The sequence below is a fragment of the Lepidochelys kempii genome, chromosome 23, assembly GCF_965140265.1.
Source record: "Lepidochelys kempii isolate rLepKem1 chromosome 23, rLepKem1.hap2, whole genome shotgun sequence".
Taxonomy (NCBI): Eukaryota; Metazoa; Chordata; order Testudines; family Cheloniidae; genus Lepidochelys; species Lepidochelys kempii.
Window position 1 is genome coordinate 12,743,340 of NC_133278.1, and position 22,261 is coordinate 12,765,600.

At 65.6% G+C, this 22,261-nt stretch overlaps 3 protein-coding genes across 4 annotated transcripts in view; 1 reads left to right on the plus strand and 2 right to left on the minus strand.

Moving 5' to 3' along the window:
- NTN5 (netrin 5) overlaps window positions 1-836 on the minus strand; it is a 32,307-nt gene extending 31,471 nt beyond the window's left edge. For both annotated transcript variants that reach the window (XM_073322024.1, XM_073322020.1), the window contains exon 1: window positions 779-836. The gene's annotated coding sequence lies outside the window, so the exon portion shown is untranslated. The remainder of the gene's footprint in view (window positions 1-778) is intronic.
- A 1,682-nt stretch (window positions 837-2,518) lies between these two features.
- IZUMO1 (izumo sperm-oocyte fusion 1) lies at window positions 2,519-6,538 on the plus strand. The gene is made up of 9 exons (XM_073322133.1): window positions 2,519-2,753; window positions 2,930-3,004; window positions 3,831-3,917; window positions 4,151-4,171; window positions 4,773-4,853; window positions 5,257-5,357; window positions 5,808-5,958; window positions 6,096-6,267; window positions 6,463-6,538. The coding sequence occupies exons 1-9, from the start codon at window positions 2,519-2,521 to the stop codon at window positions 6,536-6,538; spliced, it is 999 nt and encodes a 332-aa protein (XP_073178234.1).
- Window positions 6,539-7,420: 882 nt separating this feature from the next.
- On the minus strand, window positions 7,421-22,236 carry LOC140901865 (myocardin-like). The gene is made up of 15 exons (XM_073321290.1): window positions 22,171-22,236; window positions 17,333-17,443; window positions 16,178-16,231; window positions 15,911-15,969; window positions 15,326-15,401; window positions 14,919-15,068; window positions 14,340-14,497; window positions 13,905-14,018; window positions 13,286-13,533; window positions 11,389-11,467; window positions 11,341-11,358; window positions 10,375-10,737; window positions 9,837-9,965; window positions 9,680-9,734; window positions 7,421-9,322 (listed from the first exon to the last, which is right to left on the minus strand). Exons 2-15 carry the CDS (start codon window positions 17,385-17,387, stop codon window positions 8,907-8,909), a joined length of 1,974 nt encoding a protein of 657 aa, XP_073177391.1. The 5' UTR covers window positions 17,388-17,443; window positions 22,171-22,236; the 3' UTR covers window positions 7,421-8,906.
- Between the last annotated feature and the right edge of the window lie 25 nt (window positions 22,237-22,261).

The window sequence follows — 22,261 nt, forward strand, 5'->3', positions numbered from 1 at the left end:
GTTGCGGGGGGGGGGGATCTGGGAGCCAGGACTCCTGGATTCTCTCTCTGACTATAGGAGGGGAATGGCGTCTAGTGGTTAGAGAAGTGGGGCTGGGAGCTAGGAGTTAGGTTCTCTCCTTGGGGTGGGGAGTGTCCCCAGGACGCCCATCAGGGACTCAGATTCACACATGTCTCACTATGGACCCACATGGGCACCTCTTAGATCCCACTCCGATTTGGGGTGCATGGGGGGGGGTGTTGAGAAACCGATACAGCTGGGGCGGACCCTGGTCTCGTTCGGACTCACCGTGCCGCAGGGGAGACGGTCGCCCCCCGAAAGACGAGCCAGACACCCCGGATTCTCCAAGGAGGGACAGGAACACCGAGTTGGGTGCTGCCCTCATAGGGCAAGGGCTGGGGTCACCTGGCGTTCCCCACTGAGCCCTCCAGCCCGTCCCAGCTGCTGAGGGCTTGGAGCTCCAGAGGGGCCGGCTGTGGGGAGAGGCGTGTGGGGCTGGGAAAAGGAGAAGCGGGGGCGGGACGGGGAGAGGGAGCGAAGGAAGGAATCAGCAGAGAGGAAGGTGCTGGCTCTCAGCCTTCCCGGGCGATTGTACCCCTTGCAGGAGGCCAACGCGTCTTGCGTTCCCCCGAGTTTCACCTCCCTGAAAAACGACCTGCTTCCAAAATCAACCCACCAAATACGACAGTGCCCCAGACACAATGTTACTGAAAACCTGCTTCCCCTCGCCTTGTCCCCATATCAGGTGAACCAACCGGGATAGAAATCCTGTCCTTACCTCCCAGGGGATCATACACGGAGCCGTCCGAACCCGTCACCGCCTGGATGAAATGTTCCCTTGTCCTGACTTTGCAGGCGCGTTTTCTGTCGCCTGCTGTAAAACCAGGCAAATATCTGGATGAGTTGATAGACCCCCTGGGAGACCTCGGCGTATCCCTGGGGATACACGTATCCCTGGTGGAGAACCACTGGATGGAGGGACCCAGACCAGCGCTTGGGTCGTGGCTGGGTTCAAACCTTCCCCTCTAGGGGGCGCTGGCTCCCATCCGGCCCCAGGGCAGGGACTGGCTGGCTCAGGGGGGCAGGGAATGGGGCACGGGGCCTTTCCCCTCAAGGGGGCGCTGGCTCCCATCCAGCCCCAGGGAAAGGACTGGCTGGTTCAGGGGGGCGGGGAATGGGGCAGGGGGCCTTTCCCCTCTAGGGGGCACTGGCTCCCATCCAGCTGGTTCATGGGGGTGGAGAATGGGGCACGAGGGTCAGAGGAATCTGTTTTTATTCTCAGCTGCCCCACGGCTGTAAAGTGGGGAGAATGATTCTCTTGGGGTCTAGTTAGAGTGGGAGCTCCATGGGGCAGGGACGATCTCTAGGTCTGTGCAGCACCCGGCACAATAGGGACCTTGATTCCCCCACAGCTCTCACGGTGCCCCTCACTCCCAACCCGTAGCCCTCTGCCAGCCCAGCCCAGGGCCCGGCCCCAGCTCTGCCCCTCACTCCCAACTCGCAGCCCCCTGTTAGCCCAGCCCTGGGCAGGGCCCCAGCTCTGCCCCTCACTCCCAACTCGCAGCCCCCTGTTAGCCCAGCCCTGGGCTCCCCCCAAAGCTCTGCCGGTGCCCCTCACTCCCGACCTGCAGCCCCACCTCCCATTCCCAGCTGGCCAACTCTGTCCTTCACTTGATGAAAGCAGCCATCAATCTCGATGCTGGTTTTATGACCCCCCTCCGCCCCCCACCCCGGGTTGCCCATTTGGATCAAAGGTTAATTAATCCGAAGCAGACCGTGTCCAGAGTTATTCTGACCCCCGCCCGGGCAGGTGGTCCCAGCCCTGACACACAAGCTGCTATGAAAGACCAACAGGGCCCCGGCCCTGCCAGGGGGCCGGGGACTCAGTGCGGGGCTGTGGGGACACAGCAACCATTTGGGACTCAGCTTGGAGGGGGAAGGGAAAGGCAGGTGGGATTAACCCTGAATCAGAGACGCCTGTCACCCTAAAGGAGCTCGGATTTCATATGCCCAGCGTCGGGATGCAGCCCCTCTGGGGTGGGGCAGGGGCTGGGTATACAGGGACCCCTTGCATGGCACTGGGACTTGGCCCCTCTGGTGTGGGGCAGGGGTTGGGTATACAGGGACCCCTTGCACGGCACTGGGACGTGGCCCCTCTGGTATGGGGCAGGGGCTGGGTATACAGGGACCCCTTGCACGGCACTGGGACGTGGCCCCTCTGGTGTGGGGCAGGGGCTGGGTATACAGGGACCCCTTGCACGGCACTGGGACGTGGCCCCTCTGGTGTGGGGCAGGGGTTGGGTATACAGGGACCCCTTGCCCCGCGCCAGGACGTGGTCCCTCTGGGGTGGGGCAGGGGCTGAGTATACAGGGACCCTTCGCCCAGATCAGGGTGTGAAGGGTTGAATCTTACCATGTGATTGGCCAGGCCATTGTGATGTCGGGGGTGGGTGCCGAAGGTGATTGGCCGCAAGGCAGGGGGGCGGGGTGGTGCGAGGTCACCCCCTGGTGGCCGGCCATGGCCTGGGCGGTGTGGCTGGCGCTGTGGGTGCTGGGGGGTCCAGGGGGCCGGGGCTGCCTGCGCTGCGACCCCGGCTCCATGCGGCTGCTGCGGGAGCTGAAGGGGCCCTACCTGGTCAGGCAGCTGCGGGGGGACCCGGACCTGCGGGCGCGGCTGGAGGCCCTGCTCGAGCGCAGCCTCCAGGGGCTGGCGGAGCTGCCCATCGGGCCCCAGACATACATGGGGGTCATCGGTGCGCAGGGGCCCCTACCCCCTGCCTCTGCCACCCCAATACAGCCCGGAGGGAGGGGGGAGAGGGAGTTGGGGGGATGTTAGGAGAGGAGGGGCTGTCTGGGGGGGGGCAGCAATCCAGAGCGTTGGGTCTCATCCCCTTTGCTGCCCCCCCACTAACACATCACCCCCCCCCAGATGAGAAGACGATGGGAGAAGCCGCCGCCCACTTCAGACGGGCCGTGACCCGAATCATGGAGAATGACTTCAAAGGTACCAGGCCTGGGGTGCCCCTCACTCCCAACCCGCAGCCCCCTGCTAGCCCGGCCCTGCCCGTGCCCCTCACTCCCAACCCGCAGCCCCCTGCTAGCCCGGCCCTGCCCGTGCCCCTCACTCCCGACCCGCAGCCCCCTGCTAGCCCGGCCCTGCCCGTGCCCCTTGCTCCCGACCCGCAGCCCCCTGCTAGCCCGGCCCTGCCCGTGCCCCTTGCTCCCGACCCGCAGCCCCCTGCTAGCCCGGCCCCACCGGTGACCTTCACTCCCGACCCGCAGCCCCCTGCTAGCCCGGCCCCACCGGTGACCTTCACTCCCGACCCGCAGCCCCCTGCTAGCCCGGCCCCACCGGTGACCTTCACTCCCGACCCGCAGCCCCCTGCTAGCCCAGCCCTGGGCTCCCCCTTCCAATTGCCATTGAGGCAGCGCCCTCTGCTGGCTGCTCTGCGGTTTTGCAGCTCGATTAACCATTTGAACCCTGAACCGCTTAGACGACGTGGGTCGATTCTAGGAGAGGGATTTTCGCGGGGGGTGGGGGTGTTTGCTCTGTATGTGGGTGGTGGGATATGGGGGGAGGGGCTCCGCTTTGGTGTCGGGGAGGGGTGTCTGGTTTTCAGTTAAATTCCCCTGTTGCCTCTTGAACCTAATGATGGGGCAGGGCAGGACCTGAGCTGCTGAGTCACATGGTGAGGATCTGAGGGGTGGGGCTGGGGTGGCTGAGGGCTATGGGTGTGGCTAGACGGGAGCCACGCTCACATGGCTGCCCAGTTGTGTGGGGCCGTGGCACTGTCCTGTGTGGTGTTCACAGCACTCTGGTTGCTCTGCAGATGGGCAGCTTTTCAACGAGGTGATGTGGAGTCTGCAGGAGCTGAGAGAGACCTTCACAAGCCTCATGGCCCGATTCCAGAGAGAGGGTGAGGGAAGGTGCTCCTCACTCCTGACCCACAGCCCCCTGCTAGCCCAGCCGTGTTCCCCCCAACCTCTGCTGGTGCCCCTCACTCCTGACCCGCAGCCCCCTGCTAGCCCAGCCCTGTTCCCCCCAAGCCTGGCCGGGGCCCCTCACTCCCGACCCACAGCCCTGTCCCCCAGGGGATTGGGGGGGGATGGGCCCCATTTCTCACCCTTCTTCTTCCTTCTTGTTTTGCAGTTTTTTGCCCGAATAAGTGTGGTGAGTGGGAGCTGGAGGAGGGGGGGCAGGGACAGATCCTGGGGGGTTCCAGGGACCCCATCTCTGATTCCCTGGGGGGGGGTCAGGGATCTCCGTGCTGGGAGGGTCCTATCCTTGACTGCACTCCAGGCCAGGGCGCCCTGACCTCCTAATGCTAACCCCCCTGCAGCTGTTCAGGGCCTCCCTGCTGACCCCCAGTAATCCCTCACCTCCCGCCAGCCCTTGAATGCCTGGGTCCAATTCCCCCAGCAAGTCAGGTTCTGACCCCCAGGACATTGGCACCAACCTTACTCCCCGAGGGGCCATCCCCCCACCCCAGCTTCTGGGGCTCTGATTCCCCCCTGGGCTCTGACCCCTGCCTCTCTGCAGGGCCCTAACCCTGACACCCCCTGGGCTCTGACCCCTACCATCCCTGACACCCCTCTTGGCCCTGATCCCTGCCTCTCTGCAGGGCTCTGGCACCCCCCCACCCCCCCGGGCCCTGACCACCACCTCTCTGTAGGGCTCTGACCCCCCACCCCTGGCTCTGACCACCCCTTAGGCCCTGACAGCCCCCCGGCTCTGACCTCCCCACTGGGCTCTGACCCCCGCCTCTTCGCAGGGCGCATGGTTCACCAGTTCATCGACTGTCGGGCCTGTGGCACCGAGATCTACTCCTGCAACCGGGACCTGCGCTGTGGGGGTGAGCGGGGGGTGCCAGGGAGGGATGGAGGAGTCAGACAATGTGGGGGGGTCGACTGTGAAGGGATTCGGGGAGGGTCTAGAGGCCTCCAGCCTGTTTTGGGGTTTCACTCTCAGGCTCCAGGGCCTGACTCCTCCTGCAGGGTCAGGAAGGAAAATCCCCTCCCCACCACATGGTGAGGTGTATTGTGGGTAACGATGGGGTCCCCTCTATCTGACTTTGGCCACTGTCAGAAGCTGGACTGGATGGGCCCATTGCTCTGACCCGGGGGGGGTACAGGGAGGGATGGGCCAATTGCTGTGATCCAGGGCACACTGCTGGGGTCGATGTGGGGGATGTTACTGGGGTGGATGATGGTCGGGGGGGGGGCGGTTATGAGCTCTGATCTCTGGGTCTCTGGCAGAGCGGAGGCTGCAGGTCCAGCAGGAGGACGACCTGATCCTGGACTGTGCCTTGACCTGGCACCGTGCCAGCTACGGGGCCAAGAGCTACCGCTTCTACCGGGTACAGGGCCCCTCACTCCCGACCCACAGCCCCTGTCAGCCCAGCCCTGAGCTCCCCCCCAGCTCTGCCGGTGACCCTCACTCCCAACCCACAGCCCCTGCCAGCACAGCCCTGAGCTCCCCCCCCAGCTCTGCCGGTGCCCCTCGCTCCCGACCCGCAGCCCCTGCAAGCCCAGCCCTGAGCTCCCCCCGCCAGCTCTGCCGGTGACCCTCACTCCCGACCCGCAGCCCCTGCCAGCCCAGCCCTGAGCTCCCCCCCAACTTTGTCGGTGACCCTCACTCCTGACCTGCAGCCCCTGCTAGCCTGGCCCTGAGCTACCCCCCAGCTCTGCCGGTGCCCCTCACTCCCAACCCCCAGCCCCGGCTAGCCTGGCCCTGGGCTCCCCCCAGCCCTGCCGGTGCCCCTCACTCCCGACCCCCAGCCTGCCTGATCCCTGTGTCTCTCCGGCAGGTGGTGGGGGGCGTGGAGCAGGTCATAGTCACGGGCCCCGACGCCTTCCTCGTGAAGAAGGAGGCGACAGTGAAGGACTCGGGGCACTATCGCTGCGAGATGCTGAACACCCAGGGCTGGGTCTGCTCCAAGCTGCGCTTCCAGGTGACAGGTGAGGCGGACAGAACCCAGGAGTCCTGGCCCCCAGCCCTTCCCCCCAGTTCTAACCACTAGCCCCTACTCCCCTCCCAGAGCTGGGAGAGGAGCCAGCCCCCCCCCTCTCTAACACCTGTCCCCTCCCCATTGCAGTGACTCCCCTGCTGGGGAATAGCACCTCACCGCCTTTGCCGCCCCTGCTGGGGCCCCTGACGCTGCCCCCCCCACCACGGAGCCCGACCCTCCTGGGGGGGCCTGGAGACTGGACCGTCTGGGTCATCATCGGGAGCAGCGCCGGGCTGGTCCTACTGCTCCTCGGGGGCTGGTGAGTCCAGATACCGGGGTCCCCCCCACCCCTTCCCCCAGGGGGGCAGGGCCCCCATGTGCCAGGGTCTGCATGTCTGGGGGAGGATGGGGGGAAAGGCCTGTGCCAGGGTGGGGGGCAGATGCTGCCTCTGTCTCCCCCCCCACCAACAGCTCCCCCACTCTCCTTCCCTAACCCGCCTTCCCCACCCTACAGCGCCTGCGTCTATCGCCGCCAGGGGAAGGTGCCCGAGGAGGACGGTGGCAGCCAGGGGGGGCAGCTGAAGACATGACCTGCCCCCACCCCCGGAACCAACCCCCCCGCCAGCCCAGCACTGGTTCCTCCCACCTCCGAGGCGAGGGGGGTACTGGACCCCCTCCCCCCGCTACGTTGAAATAGATGGGATTTTATTGCCAACGCACTGTCGTCCCGGACTCCTGGGTTCTGTCCCCGCTTTGGGGAAGGGAGCAGTGTCTAGTGGTTGGAGCAGGGTGGAGGGGGGAGCTGGGAGCCAGGACACCTAGGTTCTATGCCAAACTCATTGTGCCTCAGTTTCCCTCCCTATGGACAACCCCTCAGCTGACCCCGCCCTGCCCAGCTGGAGTTAAAAACCACAGAGGCAGCCGGTGCAGTGGGAAGGGGCTTTATTGTGTGGGGGGAGCAGCTTGGCTTCCAGAAGTCCCCCCTCGACTGACCCCTCCCCCAGCCAGCACTTGGGGGAAGGGCCTCCCAATCCATGTGGGCGGAGCCATCAGAACTGTGGAGCTGGGGCGGGGGTTTGAACGAGGCTAGGCAGTTCCAGGTGTATTGGGGGGGTTGGATATAAGTGGGGGTTTCTACTCAGTCCCCTGCGAATCGGGGCTCATGGGAGGCCAGAGCCTCCACTGCCCCCCCACAGTGATGTGTGTGATAACGAGCCCCTACCCCCACTCTGGGGAGCAAACAGGAGTTGAGCTCCGCTGTTGTGAGCTTCCCCACGGCAGTGCCCCAAAGGGGTTGCGAGCTTCCCCACAGCAGTGCCTGGGGGGTGCTACGAGCTTCCCCAGAGCAGTGCCCTATCACCCAATCAGTCCAAATTTCTCAGTAGCCTTTGGCCACTGTCAGCTCCCGCCCCGCCCCCCGTGCTACGACACCTCCCCCACTAGTTCAGCCCCCTTAGGGAGCTGCCCCCTCACCAGTGGTCAGAGACTCCCCACCCCTTAATTATCAGGCAGGGCACAGTGGGGGTGGGGGGGACGGGGTATAAATGGGAGGAGGCCAGGAGCTGGGGGGCAGCCTGGGTGGGAGGAGGGAGGTGAAGGGCTCTGGGAGGAGGGGAGGACCCGGTCCCAGTGCGGGGAGAGTGAAAAGGGCCGGGGGCGGCACCGGGAGTGGGGCAGCCCCCAATAGAACACTAGGCTCAGAGATGGTACAGTCCAACCAAGATGGCGTCTACAGTCACCATTTCCCACCTCCCTCTGCCAGTAAAACAAGAGGTTAAAAAAATGGTACAATCCGTCCAAGATGGTGTCTAGAGTTGGCCACTCCACTCCCAACCCAGCTAGGTCCAAAGATGGTACAATCCAAACTAAGATGGTTTCCACAGCCTCCCGTCTGGTCAGTAAGACACTGGAGTCAAAGGTGGTATGTCCCAAACAAGATGGCATCCCACAGGTGGAGTTGCCTTCCACCTGCCAATGAAACACTCAGGTCCAATTAAATGGTACGGCCCAAATAAAGAGGGCATTTGGACTTGGCATCACCCCAAGCACCAATGACTGGACCAATCCAAGATGGCACTTGGAGCTGACGTGACTCAAACACCAGTGGTCTGATCCATTTAAGATGGTGGTGGAAGCTGGCATCACCCCCAAACAATGGCTTAACCATTCAAGATGACAGCTGGAGCTGATGTGACCCTGAACACTTATGGTATCACTTACATAAGATGGCAGCCACGCACCGTATCACTCTGAACACCAACAGTTTGATCCTTCCAAGATGCCCCTTAGGGCTGACAACCAAAACAGCAATGGTTTAATCCATCCAAGATGGCATCCAGTGTTGACGTCACCCAGTAAAATGGTTTCACCATCCAAGATGGTGTCTGGAGTTGGCATCATCCCCAAGCAATGATTTCATCCATCCAACATAGCATCCAGTTGGCTTCACCAATCAATGGTGGTATCCCGAGCTGATGTCAACCCCAAACAATGGTTTCACCCATCCAAGATGGCATCTGGAATTGATATCACCATCCAAAATGGCACCTAGAGTTGACGTCACTGCAAACAATGGTTTCACCCGTCCAAGATGGCACCCAGAGTTGATGTCACCTGGAGTAATGGTTCCAAATATCCAAGATCACACCTGCAATTGAGGTCATGCCAAATAAGGGTTCAACCTATCCAAGATGGTGCCGGGAGTTGACGTCACTGAGAATAATGCTTCTACCCATCCAAGATGGCGCCTGGAGTTGATGTCACCCTGAACAATGGTTCCACCCATCCAACATGGCGCCCGGATTGACATCACTCCGAACAATGGGTCCAGTCATGCAAGATGGTGCCCAGAGTTGACGTCGCCCATCCAAGATGGCGCCCGCATTGGTGTGATTGGTTGGCATCTCTGGGGTGGCGGTGGGGGGCTCCCCATGGCCGGGCCAGGGAGGCCCGCACCCCCTACCACTGCTCCACCATCAGGTCAAACATGTGGTTGACGCTCAGTTCGGGCGAGTCAAAGAAGTCAGTGGAGAAGATGCTGCTGCCGCCAGGGGCACCGGGCCCCATCCCTGAGGCCGGGCCAGCCGTCAAGGCCTCCAGCCAATCGACGGGGTCGAAGGCGGGCCGGGGGCCGGGCGATGGGGGCCCCTCCGGGGGCTCCGGGGAGAAGACCCCGCGCAGGGAGTCCGAGGGGGACGAGGAGGAGGAGGAGGGAGGGGTGAGGAAGTCATAGTGGCCAGGGAAATCCAAGATGGCCGCTGCCGACGGGCTGCGACGGGGCTTCTTGCTGGGTGCCCCCTGCTGGCTGAGGGGCGAGGGGGGCCTGCGTGGCTCCGTGGGGAGCAGCAAGGGGGCATCCGTGGGGAGCAGGTCACCTGGAGAGGGGGTGTTGGGGGGTTAGATAGACATGGGATGCTGAATGGAACTCCCCATGCTGCTCCCCGCAGCCCAGCGCCCCCCGCTGAGCCCTCCTCCCCTGCTTTCTGCAGCCCAATGCCTCCCACTGAGTCCCCCATGCCGCTCCCCGCAGCCCAGTGCCCCCCGCTGAGCCCCCCATGCCGCTCCCTGCAGCCCAACGGCCCCCGCTGAATCCCCCTCCTCCGGGGAGCCCCCTGCCCAGCTCCCCACAGCCCAGGGCCCCTGGCCGAGCCCCCTGCACCATGGCACCCCATACACCAGGCTGGGGCAGGGGGGCGAGTGCTGAGGGCGGGGGGGGGGTACCTGGCTCTCACCTGCACACCCCAGCGGCTCCTCCAGGATGTCTTCAATCGACTGACTTGGGACCAGCTGTGGACGGGGAGGGAGAAAGGGAGTGAAGGGCAGAGACTGGGGCACGGCCCCTCTGGGGTGGAGCACGGGGGCTGGGTATATGGGGACCCCCCCCAGTACCTGGGCTTTCTGGATGGCCTCCTGCAGCTCCTCCTCCAGGGAGCGGGGGGCCGGGGCGGGGCTGGCCGTGATCTGCAGGGGCAGTTCTAGGTCCTCCCCGATTGGTTCACAGGAAGGGGGGCAGAAAACCTGAGGGGGGAGGGACACGGGGGTAAATTTGAGAGTCCCCCAGGTCATCCCCTGCTCCCCACACAGCCCTTTGCCCCTCCCTCCTTGGCTAGGCCCCGCCTCCCTCTGAGTGCCCCTCCCCTACCAGCTGGTCATGACCCCGCCCCCTCAGCCACTCCCCGCTTACCTGGGATGCCCCACCCTCTCTGATTGCTCCGCCCACTCCAATTATGGTACGGCCACACCCACTGCCATGCGCCCGGCAATTTGGCCCATCCTCCCCGCCCCTGATCATGCCCCGGCCCCAACACGCATGCTCCCACCCCGATCATGCCCCGCCCCCTGGCACACAAGCCCCGCCCCCGGCACACCCGCCCTCACCCCGATCATGCCCCGCCCCCGGCACACAAGCCCCGCCCCCAGCTCTCACCAGGAAGCCCTCTCTCCCAGGGGCCGTGCCCTCGGCGGTCTCCCCGGCGGGGGGCTGGGGGCCGGGGCTGGCCAGGGGCGAGGGGGGCCGGGGCTCCCCCTCCGGGCGGCCTCGCCGGCACTTGCGCAGCTGCAGCTCCTCCCGCAGGTCGTCGGCCTCCTGCTGCTCCCGCCGCAGCTCCCAGGTCAGGCTCTCAATGAGCCGCTGCTTCTCCCTCAGCGCCCGGTCGGCGGGGGGCAGGGCCGGGGGGGGCGGCCCCGGGGCCCCCCGCACCTGGAAGGGCTTCAGCCGCTCCAGCAGGGCCGGCTTGGTGCCCGACACCGGCTGCCCGCGCTGGCGCAGCTGCTGGCGGAGCTCTGACACCTGGGGGTGAGGGGGGTGTCAGTGGGGGGGGGCACAGACGGACGCCCCCGTTCCACCCCCCCAAGGATGTCTTCTTGGCAGAGGAGGGAGCCCCTCCAATCCTCTAGCCCCTCCCAAGCTCCCTATCCCTATAATCCCCCCCACCCTTCCAATAACCCCTCCCCGCCCCCTCATAATCCGCCCACCCCTCCAATAACTCCCCTCCCCACCCCTTCACAGCCCCACCCCCACCCTTCCAATAACCCCTCCCCGTCCCCTCATAATCCCCCCACCCCTCCAATAACTCCCCTCCCCACCCCTTCACAGCCCCACCCCCACCCTTCCAATAACCCCTCCCCGTCCCCTCATAATCCCCCCACCCCTCCAATAACTCCCCTCCCCACCCCTTCACAGCCCCACCCCCACCCTTCCAATAACCCCTCCCCACCCCGTCACAACCCCCCCACGCCCATGACCCTCCCCCATTCCCTCACAACCCCCAAATCCCCACTCCCCATTTCCTCCTCCTCCACCCTGGCAGCCCCCCCGCCAGTCTGCCCCCATGGGGGAGCAGGAGAAAGATCAGGGTCCTCCCCAGCTTTGCCCCCTCACAGACACACTCACTGTCAGGTCATCCAGGTTGGCAGGCAGCAGCTCAGGCTTGGGGGGCACAGGAGGGGTGAGGGGTGTGGGCGGGGCTGCCAGGGTGATTTGGGGGGCCGCGAAGGTGATCACCGGATCTGGGGAAATACTGGGGGGGGGGGCAGAGAGAGAGGAGGAGTTAGAGGGGGCAGATTCAGTTAGGGGGGATTGAGAGGGTTCAGTGGGGGTTGGGGGTAACTGGTGCTCAGGGGGCACAGGGAGTTCAGGGGGGTACCTTGCACTGAGGGGGTGCAGGGGGAGTTGGGGGATACCTGGCACTCAGAGGGTGCAGGGATAGTTGGGGGGGTACCTAGCACTCGGAGGTGCGGGGGGGTACCTAGCACTCGGAGGTGCAGGGGAAGTTGGGGGGTACCTGGCACTCAGGAGTGCAGGGGGGTACCTGGCACTGAGGGGGTGCAGGGATAGTTGGGGGGGTACCTGGAACTCAGGGGGTGCAGGGAGGTGCAGGGGGGGTACCTGGCACTGAGGGAGTACAGGGGGGTACCTGGCGCTCAGGGGGTGCAGGGGGTACCTGGCACTGAGGGGGTGCAGGGGGTACCTGGTGCGCAGGGGGTGCAGGGGGAGTTGGGGGGTACCTGGCACTCAGGGAGTACAGGGGGGTACGTGGGGGGGTACCTGGCACTCAGAGGGTGCAGGGACAGTTGGGGGGTACCTAGCACTCGGAGGTGCAGGGGGGTACCTGGCACTCGGGGGTGCAGGGGAAGTTGGGGGGTACCTGGCACTCAGGAGTGCAGGGGGGTACCTGGCACTGAGGGGGTGCAGGGATAGTTGGGGGGTACCTGGAACTCAGGGGGTGCAGGGAGGTGCAGGGGGGTACCTGGCACTGAGGGGGTGCAGGGGGAGTTGGGGGGTACCTGGCACTCTGGGTTCAGGGAGGTGCAGGGGGGTACCTGGGACTCAGGAGGTGCAGGGATAGTTGGGGGGTACCTGGCACTCAGGGGGTTCAGGGAGGTGCAGGGGGGTACCTGGTGCTCAGGGGGTGCAGGGGGAGTTGGGGGGTACCTGGCACTCAGGGGGTGCAGGGGGTACCTGGCACTGAGGGGGTGCAGGGATAGTTGGGGGGTACCTGGCACTCAGGGGGTGCAGGGGGGTACCTGGCACTGAGGGGGTGCAGGGATAGTTGGGCGGTACCTGGCACTCAGGGGGTGCAGGGGGGTACCTGGCACTGAGGGGGTGCAGGGGGAGTTGGGGGGTACCTGGCACTGAGGGGGTGCAGGGGGTACCTGGCACTGAGGGGGTGCAGGGATAGTTGGGGGGTACCTGGCACTCAGGGGGTGCAGGGGGGTACCTGGCACTGAGGGGGTGCAGGGATAGTTGGGCGGTACCTGGCACTCAGGGGGTGCAGGGGGGTACCTGGCACTGAGGGGGTGCAGGGGGAGTTGGGGGGTACCTGGCACTCAGGGGGTGCAGGGGTACCTGGCACTCAGGGGGTGCAGGGATAGTTGGGGGTACCTGGCACTGAGGGGGTGCAGGGGGTGCAGGGGGTACCTGGCACTGAGGGGGTGCAGGGATAGTTGGGGGGTACCTGGCACTCAGGGGGTGCAGGGATAGTTGGGCGGTACCTGGCACTGAGGGGGTGCAGAGGGTGCAGGGGGGTACCTGGCACTGAGGGGGTGCAGGGGGAGTTGGGGGGTACCTGGCACTCAGGGGGTGCAGGGATAGTTGGGGGTACCTGGCACTGAGGGGGTGCAGGGGGAGTTGGGGGGTACCTGGCACTCAGGGGGTGCAGGGATAGTTGGGGGTACCTGGCACTCAGGGGGTGCAGGGATAGTTGGGGGTACCTGGCACTGAGGGGGTGCAGGGGGAGTTGGGGGGTACCTGGCACTCAGGGGGTGCAGGGATAGTTGGGGGTACCTGGCACTCAGGGGGTGCAGGGGTACCTGGCACTCAGGGGGTGCAGGGGTACCTGGCACTCAGGGGGTGCAGGGCTGGCACGCACAGCGCTGTGGGGGGTCCCGGGGGGGCCGGCGGCTGCTGTCGCTGCAGGATCTGGAGCTGGAGGAAGAGCTGCTGCTGCTGGAGCAGGCGGGCGTAGGCGGCGTCCAGGGGGGCCGGGGCCCGGGGGGGCCGGGCCGCGGGGGGCACGTACTGGTGGTACTTCAACTTCCTCACCTTGGGCTTGGGGTCCTTTGCCTTCTTGGGGCGTGGGGGGGCCTGGGGAAGGGGGGAGAATCTGGCTGGGACCCACCAAGTGGGGCCCCCTCCCCACCCCACCCCACCCCACTACTGGGATCACCCCAACTCCAGCCTCACATCCCCCACTGGAACACCCCAATTCTGGCCCCCCCACTTCCCAGCTGGGGCATCTCAATGCTGGCCCCGCTTCCCCATCCCCCTGCTGGGACCCCCTAGTACCCACCCCCTGCTCGGACCCCCTAGTACCCACCCCCTGGATGGGACCCCCAACACCCACCCCCTGGATGGGACACCCCAGCTCCAGCCCCCCTACAAACCCCTCCCAGTTCCTGCTGGGGACCCGTCCCACAGCCCCCCCACCCCTGGTCCCATCCCAGCCTGGCACAGACCTTGGGCAGCGAGGCCGGGGCCTTAGCCGGGGGGCTGCCCGCAGGAGTCTGGGAATTGGGGTCCGGGGCAGGCACCGAGGGGGGCAGGGACTCCAGGATCGACAGCAGCTCCGGCTGCAGGGACAGGGGCCCAGAAAGCCAAGGAGTCACAGAGCAGGGATAGAACCCAGGAGTCCTGGGCAGACCCCTCCTCCCCCCCAACTCTAACCACTAGACCCCACTCCTCTTCCAGAGCCGGGGATAGAACCCAGGAGTCCTGGCTTGCAGCACCCCCGCCCCACACCCCCCCCCCCCCGCCGTGGTAACTGCAGTGGAAAAATCCAGACACCAGATGGCAGCAGAGACCAAGGGCACCCCCCAGCTCAGCCAGTGCCCCTCACTCCCGACCCGCAGCCCCCTCCTGTCCCCAGCTCTGGGCTCCCCCATGTATCTCACCTGGACAGCGGCCGCTGAGGCCGAGGGGGGGGATGGGTTGCCGGGGGGCCCCCCCAGGCAGGGGGTGAAGCACGGGGAAGAAGAGGAGGAGGACGATGAAGAGGTGCTGAGATCCTCCTCTAATAGGAAGGTCCCAGAGGCAGCAGGGGCTGGATCAGCTGCTGGGGGGGGGGGAGGGAATTAGAGATGTCTCGAAAATTTCACCTGCTCCCCTGAGCCAGCCGGCCCCCCATCCCCAGAACGCATCCCCCCTATCCCCAGTCCCCCCCCCCGCTCTACCCACTAGACCCCACTCCCCTCCCAGATCCGGGGAGAAAACCCAGGAGTCCTGGATCTCAGCCCCCCCCCCCCGCTCTACCCACTAGACGCCACTCCCCTCCCAGATCCGAGGAGAGAACCCAGGAGTCCTGGATCTCAGCCCCCCCCCCCCGCTCTACCCACTAGACGCCACTCCCCTCCCAGAGCTGGGGAGAGAACCCAGGAGTCCTGGATCTCAGCCCCCCCCCCGATCTACCCACTAGAGCCCACTCCCCTCCCAGATCCGGGGAGAGAACCCAGGAGTCCTGGGGCCTGCCCTACCTTTCACAGCATCTTTGAGGCTGGCGTCCAGGGAAAGGATGTTTTTCGTCACGAGTTCCAGCGGCCCCGGCCGTTGCAGGAGTTTCTCCTTCAGATCCTCGGCCAGACGCGTCTTCTTCTCCTTCCGCTCTGAGGGGTCCCCCCCAGACTCTGCCGGGGGGGGGCACAGCATGAGTGGGGAGGGCACAGGTCATGGGTGCGAGAAGCCCAAGTGCCATGCACTGATCTGGCTGTGCCAGTCACGGGACCCAGACATCTGGGAGAAGGAACCAGGACCCCAGGCAGCCAGGCAGGTGAGCCCTAGATGGGCTGGGGCAAAGGATTGGGGACCCAGATGTCCTGGTGGGGGGGACCCCAGATGAGCCGGAGTGTGGGATTGGGGACCCAGGTGTCCGGGCAGCACCTACCTTCTGTGAACTGGCCCTTGGCAGCTCCTGGTTTGTGGGTTCTCGTCTGGACTTTCACCTTCAGGGTCTCGTTGGCCTGTAAGGGGTGGGGGTCAGAACAGCCTGGAACAACAAAGGGGGGTATTGGGGTGCTGGGGGGGAGCAGGGCAGGAGCACTGGTTGCCGAGGGGTGGGAGTGGGGTCTAGTGGTTAGAGCAGTGGGGACTGGGATCCAGGGCTCCTGTTCTCTCCCCAGCTCTAGGAGGGTTGTGGCGTCTAGTGGTTAGAGGGGGTGGGGGCTGGGAACCAGGACACCTGGGTTCTCTCCTGGCTCTGGGAGGGGAGTGGGGTCTACTGGTTGCGGGGGGGTATTGGAACCAGGACTCCTGGATTCTCTCCCCTGCGAGTCCCTTCCCCTCTCTGTGGCTCAGTTTCCCCCACTGTCCAATGGGAATTTGACTCCCTTCCACCTGAATGCGTCTCCAGCACAATCAGCCCCTCCAGTGGGTGGGGGGGTCGTTTGCATATTCCATTACCCAGCCTGCCTTGCAGCAGCAACATAGCCACACAAGTCTCTCCTGCCCCCAGGCCATCCTGCTTGCTCACCCGGCTCTGCTCTGGGGTCCCGTTCACCTCCAGGTAGGTCGGGACAGGCTTGGTCAGAGCTGTGGGGAGAGATGAGAAGATTAGAGCCCTCCACCCTCAGTAGGAGAGGCGTCCCTGGAAACCAAGGAGGGCTGCGAGGTTGGGCTCCATCACAGACATGCTGTGGTTGGTTACCCAACACCTCCAGGGCCCCCTGCCCCCTCCCCCTCCCCCATGGACCTACTCCTTAACAGCCCTGCCCCATTCCAACCCCTTGGTCCCACTCACGTGTCAGGAGATGCTGCTCCTGGGATCTGCGATGCTGCATCCTCAGCTGCAGCACTGGGGGGGGGGGAGAAAACAGTCAGGGGGGGTGGGACCACCAGCCCCTCCCCCCAGGAATCCCCTTTTCCCCCCCATCCCAGGGTCCCCCCCAGAGCTCTGCATGCAGCCCCACAATCCTGGGCAACCCCCCCAGCCCCTGCTGCCTCTCAGTTCCCACCCGGGAGGAAAAGGGGGGCAGGGGAGAGGAGCATGGGATTGGGGTGCATGGGGTGGGGCAGCAGAGGACCGGAGGGGGAGAAGGAGGGGCCAGCGAGGGGCAGGTGGGGGAAGGGGTGGGGCATGGGAGGGGAGCAGCAGAGGAGGGGGGAGGGGCATGGCGCTCCCTTCTATTCTTATCCTCCCCCCGCCCCCCTAGCAGGTGTCCGGCGGGTGGCAGCTGGGGTGAGGGGACCGAGAGCTATTCCGGGAGCCAGTAACATGAGACACCCCATCCCCCACAGGACCACCCTCTCCCCACCCCATATAACCCCCACCCATGAAATACCCCTGGGGGCTCAGCGGGGGGCCCTGTGCTGCAGGGAGGGACGGGGGCTCAGCGGGGGCGCTGGGCTGCGGGGGCTCAGCAGGGGGCGCTGGGCTGCAGACTCTGGCTCTGAGACTGTGGGCTGCGGCTGGCTCTGGGGTGGCTGCGGGGCTGTTGAACAGGCAGCCAAGAGGAGATTTAGGACAGGAAGTGAAGGAGAAGCTCATTTCCGGGGGGGGATCCTGATTCATTAACCCCCACAGGGCTGCCTACTATCTCCCGGCAGAGCAGGCTGGCGGGGGCCCTGCAGCGCAGAGCTCCAGACCCCAGCTTGGGAGGGGGATGGTGATGGCCATGGGGGTTGGGGGATCACCCTGCCCCCTTTCCGCCACTGGTGCCACTCAGCCCCCCCCCGCCCTTTGGGGCTAAACCAGGGCCTGGGTTTTGCCCCGGCCAGGAGGGGGCAGGGTTGTTTTGTTCACAGACACCCCCCTCCCCCCAGCAGAGGAATCCCTTCAGCTCTGGGACCCAGGCATCCGGGCAGAGGCGGGACCTCAGGTGGGCCAGAATGAGGCCTTGGGGACCCTGGCATGCAGGACAGGGGAGCGGGGGGCCCGTTTCCCGGCCCCACTCACCGGATCGGAACTTGCTGCGGATCAGCATGGAGCGCTCGGAGGCCAGCAGGGTCATGGTCAGGGCTGGGGGTATCGAGCGCGAATGGGGGGCACCTGGCTGGCTGCCCTGGGCTGGGGGGATCCCAAAACAATCCAGCAGGGAGGAGAGACAGAAGGAGAATGTGGGGGTCACAGATAGAGCTTGTGACTGAATAACCCCTCCCCCAAGAAAGGGGCCCCCATAAATTGAGGGAGATTGAAATGTCCCGGGGTGGATAATGGCATGCAGGGAACACTCAGAAACTCTCACTCAGTGGCTCCCAGCCCCCCTGTTCTAACCACTAGCCCCCACTCCCCTCCCAGAGCTGGGAAAGAACCCAGGAGTCCTGACTTCCAGTGCCCCACTGCGCTAACCACTAGATGCCACACCCCTCCCAGAGCCAGGGATAGAACCCAGGAGTCCTGGCTCCCAGCCCCCCTGCTCTAACCACCTCTCCCCTCCCCTCCCCACCGCACCCCAAGCCAGGAAAGGACCCAGGAGTCCTGGTTCCCAGCACACCCCTCCCTCAGTTCTAATCCTGTTGGGACAGAGATTTTTTCCTGCATAGGGGGTCATTTTAATCCTAGACACACATCCCAGCTCCTTGCTGAGGGGGGAGGCTGGGATGGGGGCGCGGGCGGGGGTGAAGGGCAGATCTAGGGGGCTCTGTGTGGAGGGGGAGAGAACAAAGGGGAGAGGGGAGAGGAGATCTGGGGGCCGATCTAGGGAGCTTGGGGGACAGGATGGGACAGTTTAGAGAAAGGCATATCTGGGGGGGGGGAGATTGGGAGGCAGGGTCAGACAGCAGGGGGACCTGGTGGGGCACATTCTGGGACATGAAGATCCAGAGGGCAGATTTCAGGGGGGCTATAGGGGGACAGATTTGGGAGATCAGATTTTGTGGGAAAGGGATTGGGGGCAGGTTTGAGGGCAGGGATGTCTTGGGGGGCAGATTTGGGGGGGCTGGGGCAGGACTGGGTGAAGGGAAATCGACTGGGGGTCAGGATTGGGGAGAGCGGTCAGGTTTGGGGGGATCCAGTTGGGGGATCTAGGGGCTGAGTTATGGGTTGGAGGCTCTAGGGAGCAGGTGGGGGATCAGGTGGCCCCAAGGAGCAGGTTGGGAGATCAGGGGGTACAGGAGGCCAATTTGCGGGATTGGGGAATTCCAGGGGGTGGGTAGTGGGGATTGGGAGCTCCAGGGAGCAGGTTCGGGCCCCAGGAGGCAGATAGGGGGGTCAGGGGCACTTTGGGGGATTGGGGCTCCAGAGGGCAGGTTGGGGGGATCGGGGGCCCCAAGGGACAGGCTGGGGAGATCACAGGGCTCCAGAGAGTGGGTTGGGGGGATTGTGGGGCTCCAGAAGGCAAGTTGGAGGCCCCCAGGGGGTGGGTTGGGGGTATCGGGAGGCAGGTCAGAGGGATTGGGGGCCCCAGGGGGTGAGTTGGGGGGATCGGGTCTCAAGGGGGCAGGTTGGAGGGAGGCTCCAGGGGTTGCATTGTGAGGATTAGGGGCCCCAAGGGGCAGGCTGGGGGGATCATGGGACCCCAGAGAACAGGTTAAGGGGATTCCAGATATCAGGGGCCCTAGAGGGCAGGCTGGGGGGATCGGGTCTCAAGGGGGGAAGGTTGGAGGCTCCAGGGGGCAGGCTGGGGGATTGGGGGCTTCATGGGGGAAGTTGGGGGTATCTGGTGCCCCAGGGGGTGGGCTGGGGGGATCACAGGGCCCCAGAGAGCAGGTTGGGGGGCCCAGGGGTGGTTTAGGGGGATCAGAAGGCCCCAGGGGGCAGGTTGGAGGGACCGAGGGGCAGGTTGGGGGGAGTACAGGGCCCCAGAAAGCAGGTTGGGGGATCACAGGGCCCAGGGGGTGTGTAGAGAGTATTAGGGTACCCACGGAGCAGGTTGGGGGATTGGGGGGCCCCAGGGGGGATGTTGGGAGATCAGGGGGGCCCAGGGGGCAGGTTGGGGGGATCATAGGGTGAGGTTGGGGTTATTGGGGGTCCCAGGAGGTGGGTTGGAGGGACCGGGGGGCAGGTTGGGGGATCGGGGCCTGAGGGGGTGGGTTGAGGGGATTGGGGCCCCAAGGGGCAGGTTGGGGGGGATCATGGGGCCCAGGGGGCGGGTTTGGAGTATCAGGGGCCCGGTTGGGGGATCGGGGGCCCCAGGGGGCATGTTGGGTGCATCGGGGGAGCTCCGGGGGCGGGCTGGGGGATCGGGCATCCAGGGGGCAGGTTGGGGGGAACGGAGGGCACCAGGGGGAAGGTTGGGGATCGGGGGGCAGGTTGGGGGGCTACCAGGGGGCAGGTTGGGGGGATTGGGGCTCCCAGGGGAAGGGCTGGGGGATCGGGAGGCCCCAGGGGGCAGGTTCGGGGATCGGGGTCCCACCCACCAGCGCCGCGCGGTGACTGTCCCGGTCGCTGTCCGGCCCGGCTCGGTCGGTCTCTCCCCGCAGGTCCCGGCCCGGCTGCGTGGGGGGCGCTGGGGCCGGTCACGGGCGGGCTCTGCAGGCTTGCGGGGGGGGACCGCGGGCCGGTGATGTCACAGCTGCCCCGATAAAGAGGGGGGGCAGCAGCTGCGATCCCCCCCCCCACGTGTGAAAAGCCCCCACCTGCCGGTCACCCGACACCGCCACTCGCGCTGCTGGCTCAGCAGGGACCCGCCCCTGGGCTGACCCTAGACCCCACCCCCCTCCCAGAGCCGGGGAGAACCCAGGCGTCCTGCTCCCTACCTCCTCTCTAACCATTAGTCCCCACCCCGCTCCCAGAGCTGGGGAGAACCCAGGAGTCCTGGGTTTGACCAGGAGAGGGGGATGTGACTCTTGCGCCTTCAGGAGTTAGTACGGGGGAGGGGGCGTGTGTGAGAGTCAGGACTCCTGGGTCCTTTTTCTGGCTCAGCACCCGAACTCCTCACTCCTCAGACACAGAGTCAGCGAGATCAGGGCCCCGTCGTGCCAGGCGCTGCCCAGACACAGTCACCGAGATCGGGGCCCCGTCGGGCCGGGCGCTGCCCAGACACAGTCACTGAGATCGGGGCCCCGTCGCGCCAGGCGCTGCCCAAACACAGTCTCTGAGATTGGGGCCCCGTCGGGCCGGGCGCTGCCCAAACACAGTCACTGAGATCGGGGCCCCGTCGGGCCGGCGCTGCCCAGACACTGTCACCAAGATTGGGGCCCCGTCGCGCTGGGCGCTGCCCAAACACAGTCTCTGAGATCGGGACCCCCGTCGGGCCGGGCGCTGTCCAGACAGAGTCGCCGAGATCGGGGGCCCCGTCGGGCCGGGCGCTGTCCAGACACAGTCACCGAGATCGGGGGCCCTGTCGTGCCGGGCGCTGTCCAGACAGAGTCGCCGAGATCGGGGGCCCGTCGGGCCGGGCGCAGCCCAGACACAGAGTCACCGAGATGGGGGCCCCGTCGGGCCGGGCGCTGTCCAGACACAGTCACCGAGATCGGGGCCCCGTCGCGCTGGGCGCTGCCCAGACACAGTCACCGAGATCGGGGCCCCGTCGGGCCGGGCGCTGCCCAGACACAGTCACCGAGATGGGGGCCCCGTCGGGCCGGGCGCTGTCCAGACACAGTCACCGAGATGGGGGCCCCGTCATGCCAGGCGCTGCCCAGACACAGAGTCACCGAGATCGGGGCACCGTCGGGCCGGGCGCAGCCCAGACACAGAGTCACCGAGATGGGGGCCCCGTCGGGCCGGGCGCTGTCCAGACACAGTCACCGAGATGGGGGCCCCGTTGTGCCAGGCACTGCCCAGACACAGAGTCACCGAGATCGGGGCACCGTCGGGCCGGGCGCAGCCCAGACACAGAGTCACCGAGATGGGGGCACCGTCGGGCCGGGCGCTGCCCAGACACAGTCACCGAGATCAGGGCCCCGTCGCACTAGGTGTGGCCTGGACACATGTGTTGGGAGCTGGGGCTGCGCTGTGGGGCTGTGCCGAGGGCAGTTGCGGGGCCCAGGGCGAGCCAGGGACCGGCGCGCCGGGTGCCCTTTGCCGGCGGCTGCAGCGGGGCACTGGGGGATCCCGCGACAGGTGGCACCTGTCTCTGGCCGTCTGGCCTGAGCTGGATTTCACTGACACTGCGGATCAGTTTCAGCTGTGGGTATTTAGAGCCGACCTGATGCCCACCCTGCCCCCCGCCACGGTCCCTCCCACCCCGCACCCAGGCCCCACCTCTGCCTGGCCCTGTACCCCCACGTTCCCCCCTCCAGCCCCAGCTCCGTGCTGATGCTGAGCCAGACAAACGGCCAAACCAAAAGCACCTGCAGGGAAAACCCAGGCGGGGGTGAGATGGGCTCTGCCCCCTACTGGAGTGTGGGCTGCTGAAGGGCAGACAGGATTCCTGGGTTCCATCTCCAACTCTGGAGGGGGGAGTGGTGTCTAATGTGTAGAGCATGGGGGCTGGGAATCAGGACTCCAGGGTTCTTTTCCTTCGCCTCTGTGGGGACTGATCCCTGTCTCTGGGTGCCTGAGGGGTGGTTGGGGAGCAGGGCTGGGTGCTGTAGCTGTGAAGGGACCCTGGGGGGGGGGCGGGGAGGGGGGTGGCGGCTGCAGCCGGGCGCGATGAGCTCATGCGTCTTTCCCCAGCTAAAGTTTCCAGGATTAAATCACGCCCGGGATTGACGCCATTGATAAATATAGACCCAGCCGGGACAGCTCTGCTCTGACCACTAGATACCACTCCCCTTCCCCAGCCAGGGACTGTACCCAGGAGGCCTGGCTTCCAGCCCCCCCATGCTTTAACCACTGGGCCCTACTCTCCACCCAGAGCTAGGGAGAGAACCCAGGAGTCCTGGCTCTCCCCACCCCCACCACAAACACACCAGCAGGGGCAGCACTGGTCTCTGTCTCACACACACTCAGACCCCGCTGCTGGGAGAGGCCCCCAGCACCTCCTGCTGGCAGAGATGGGCG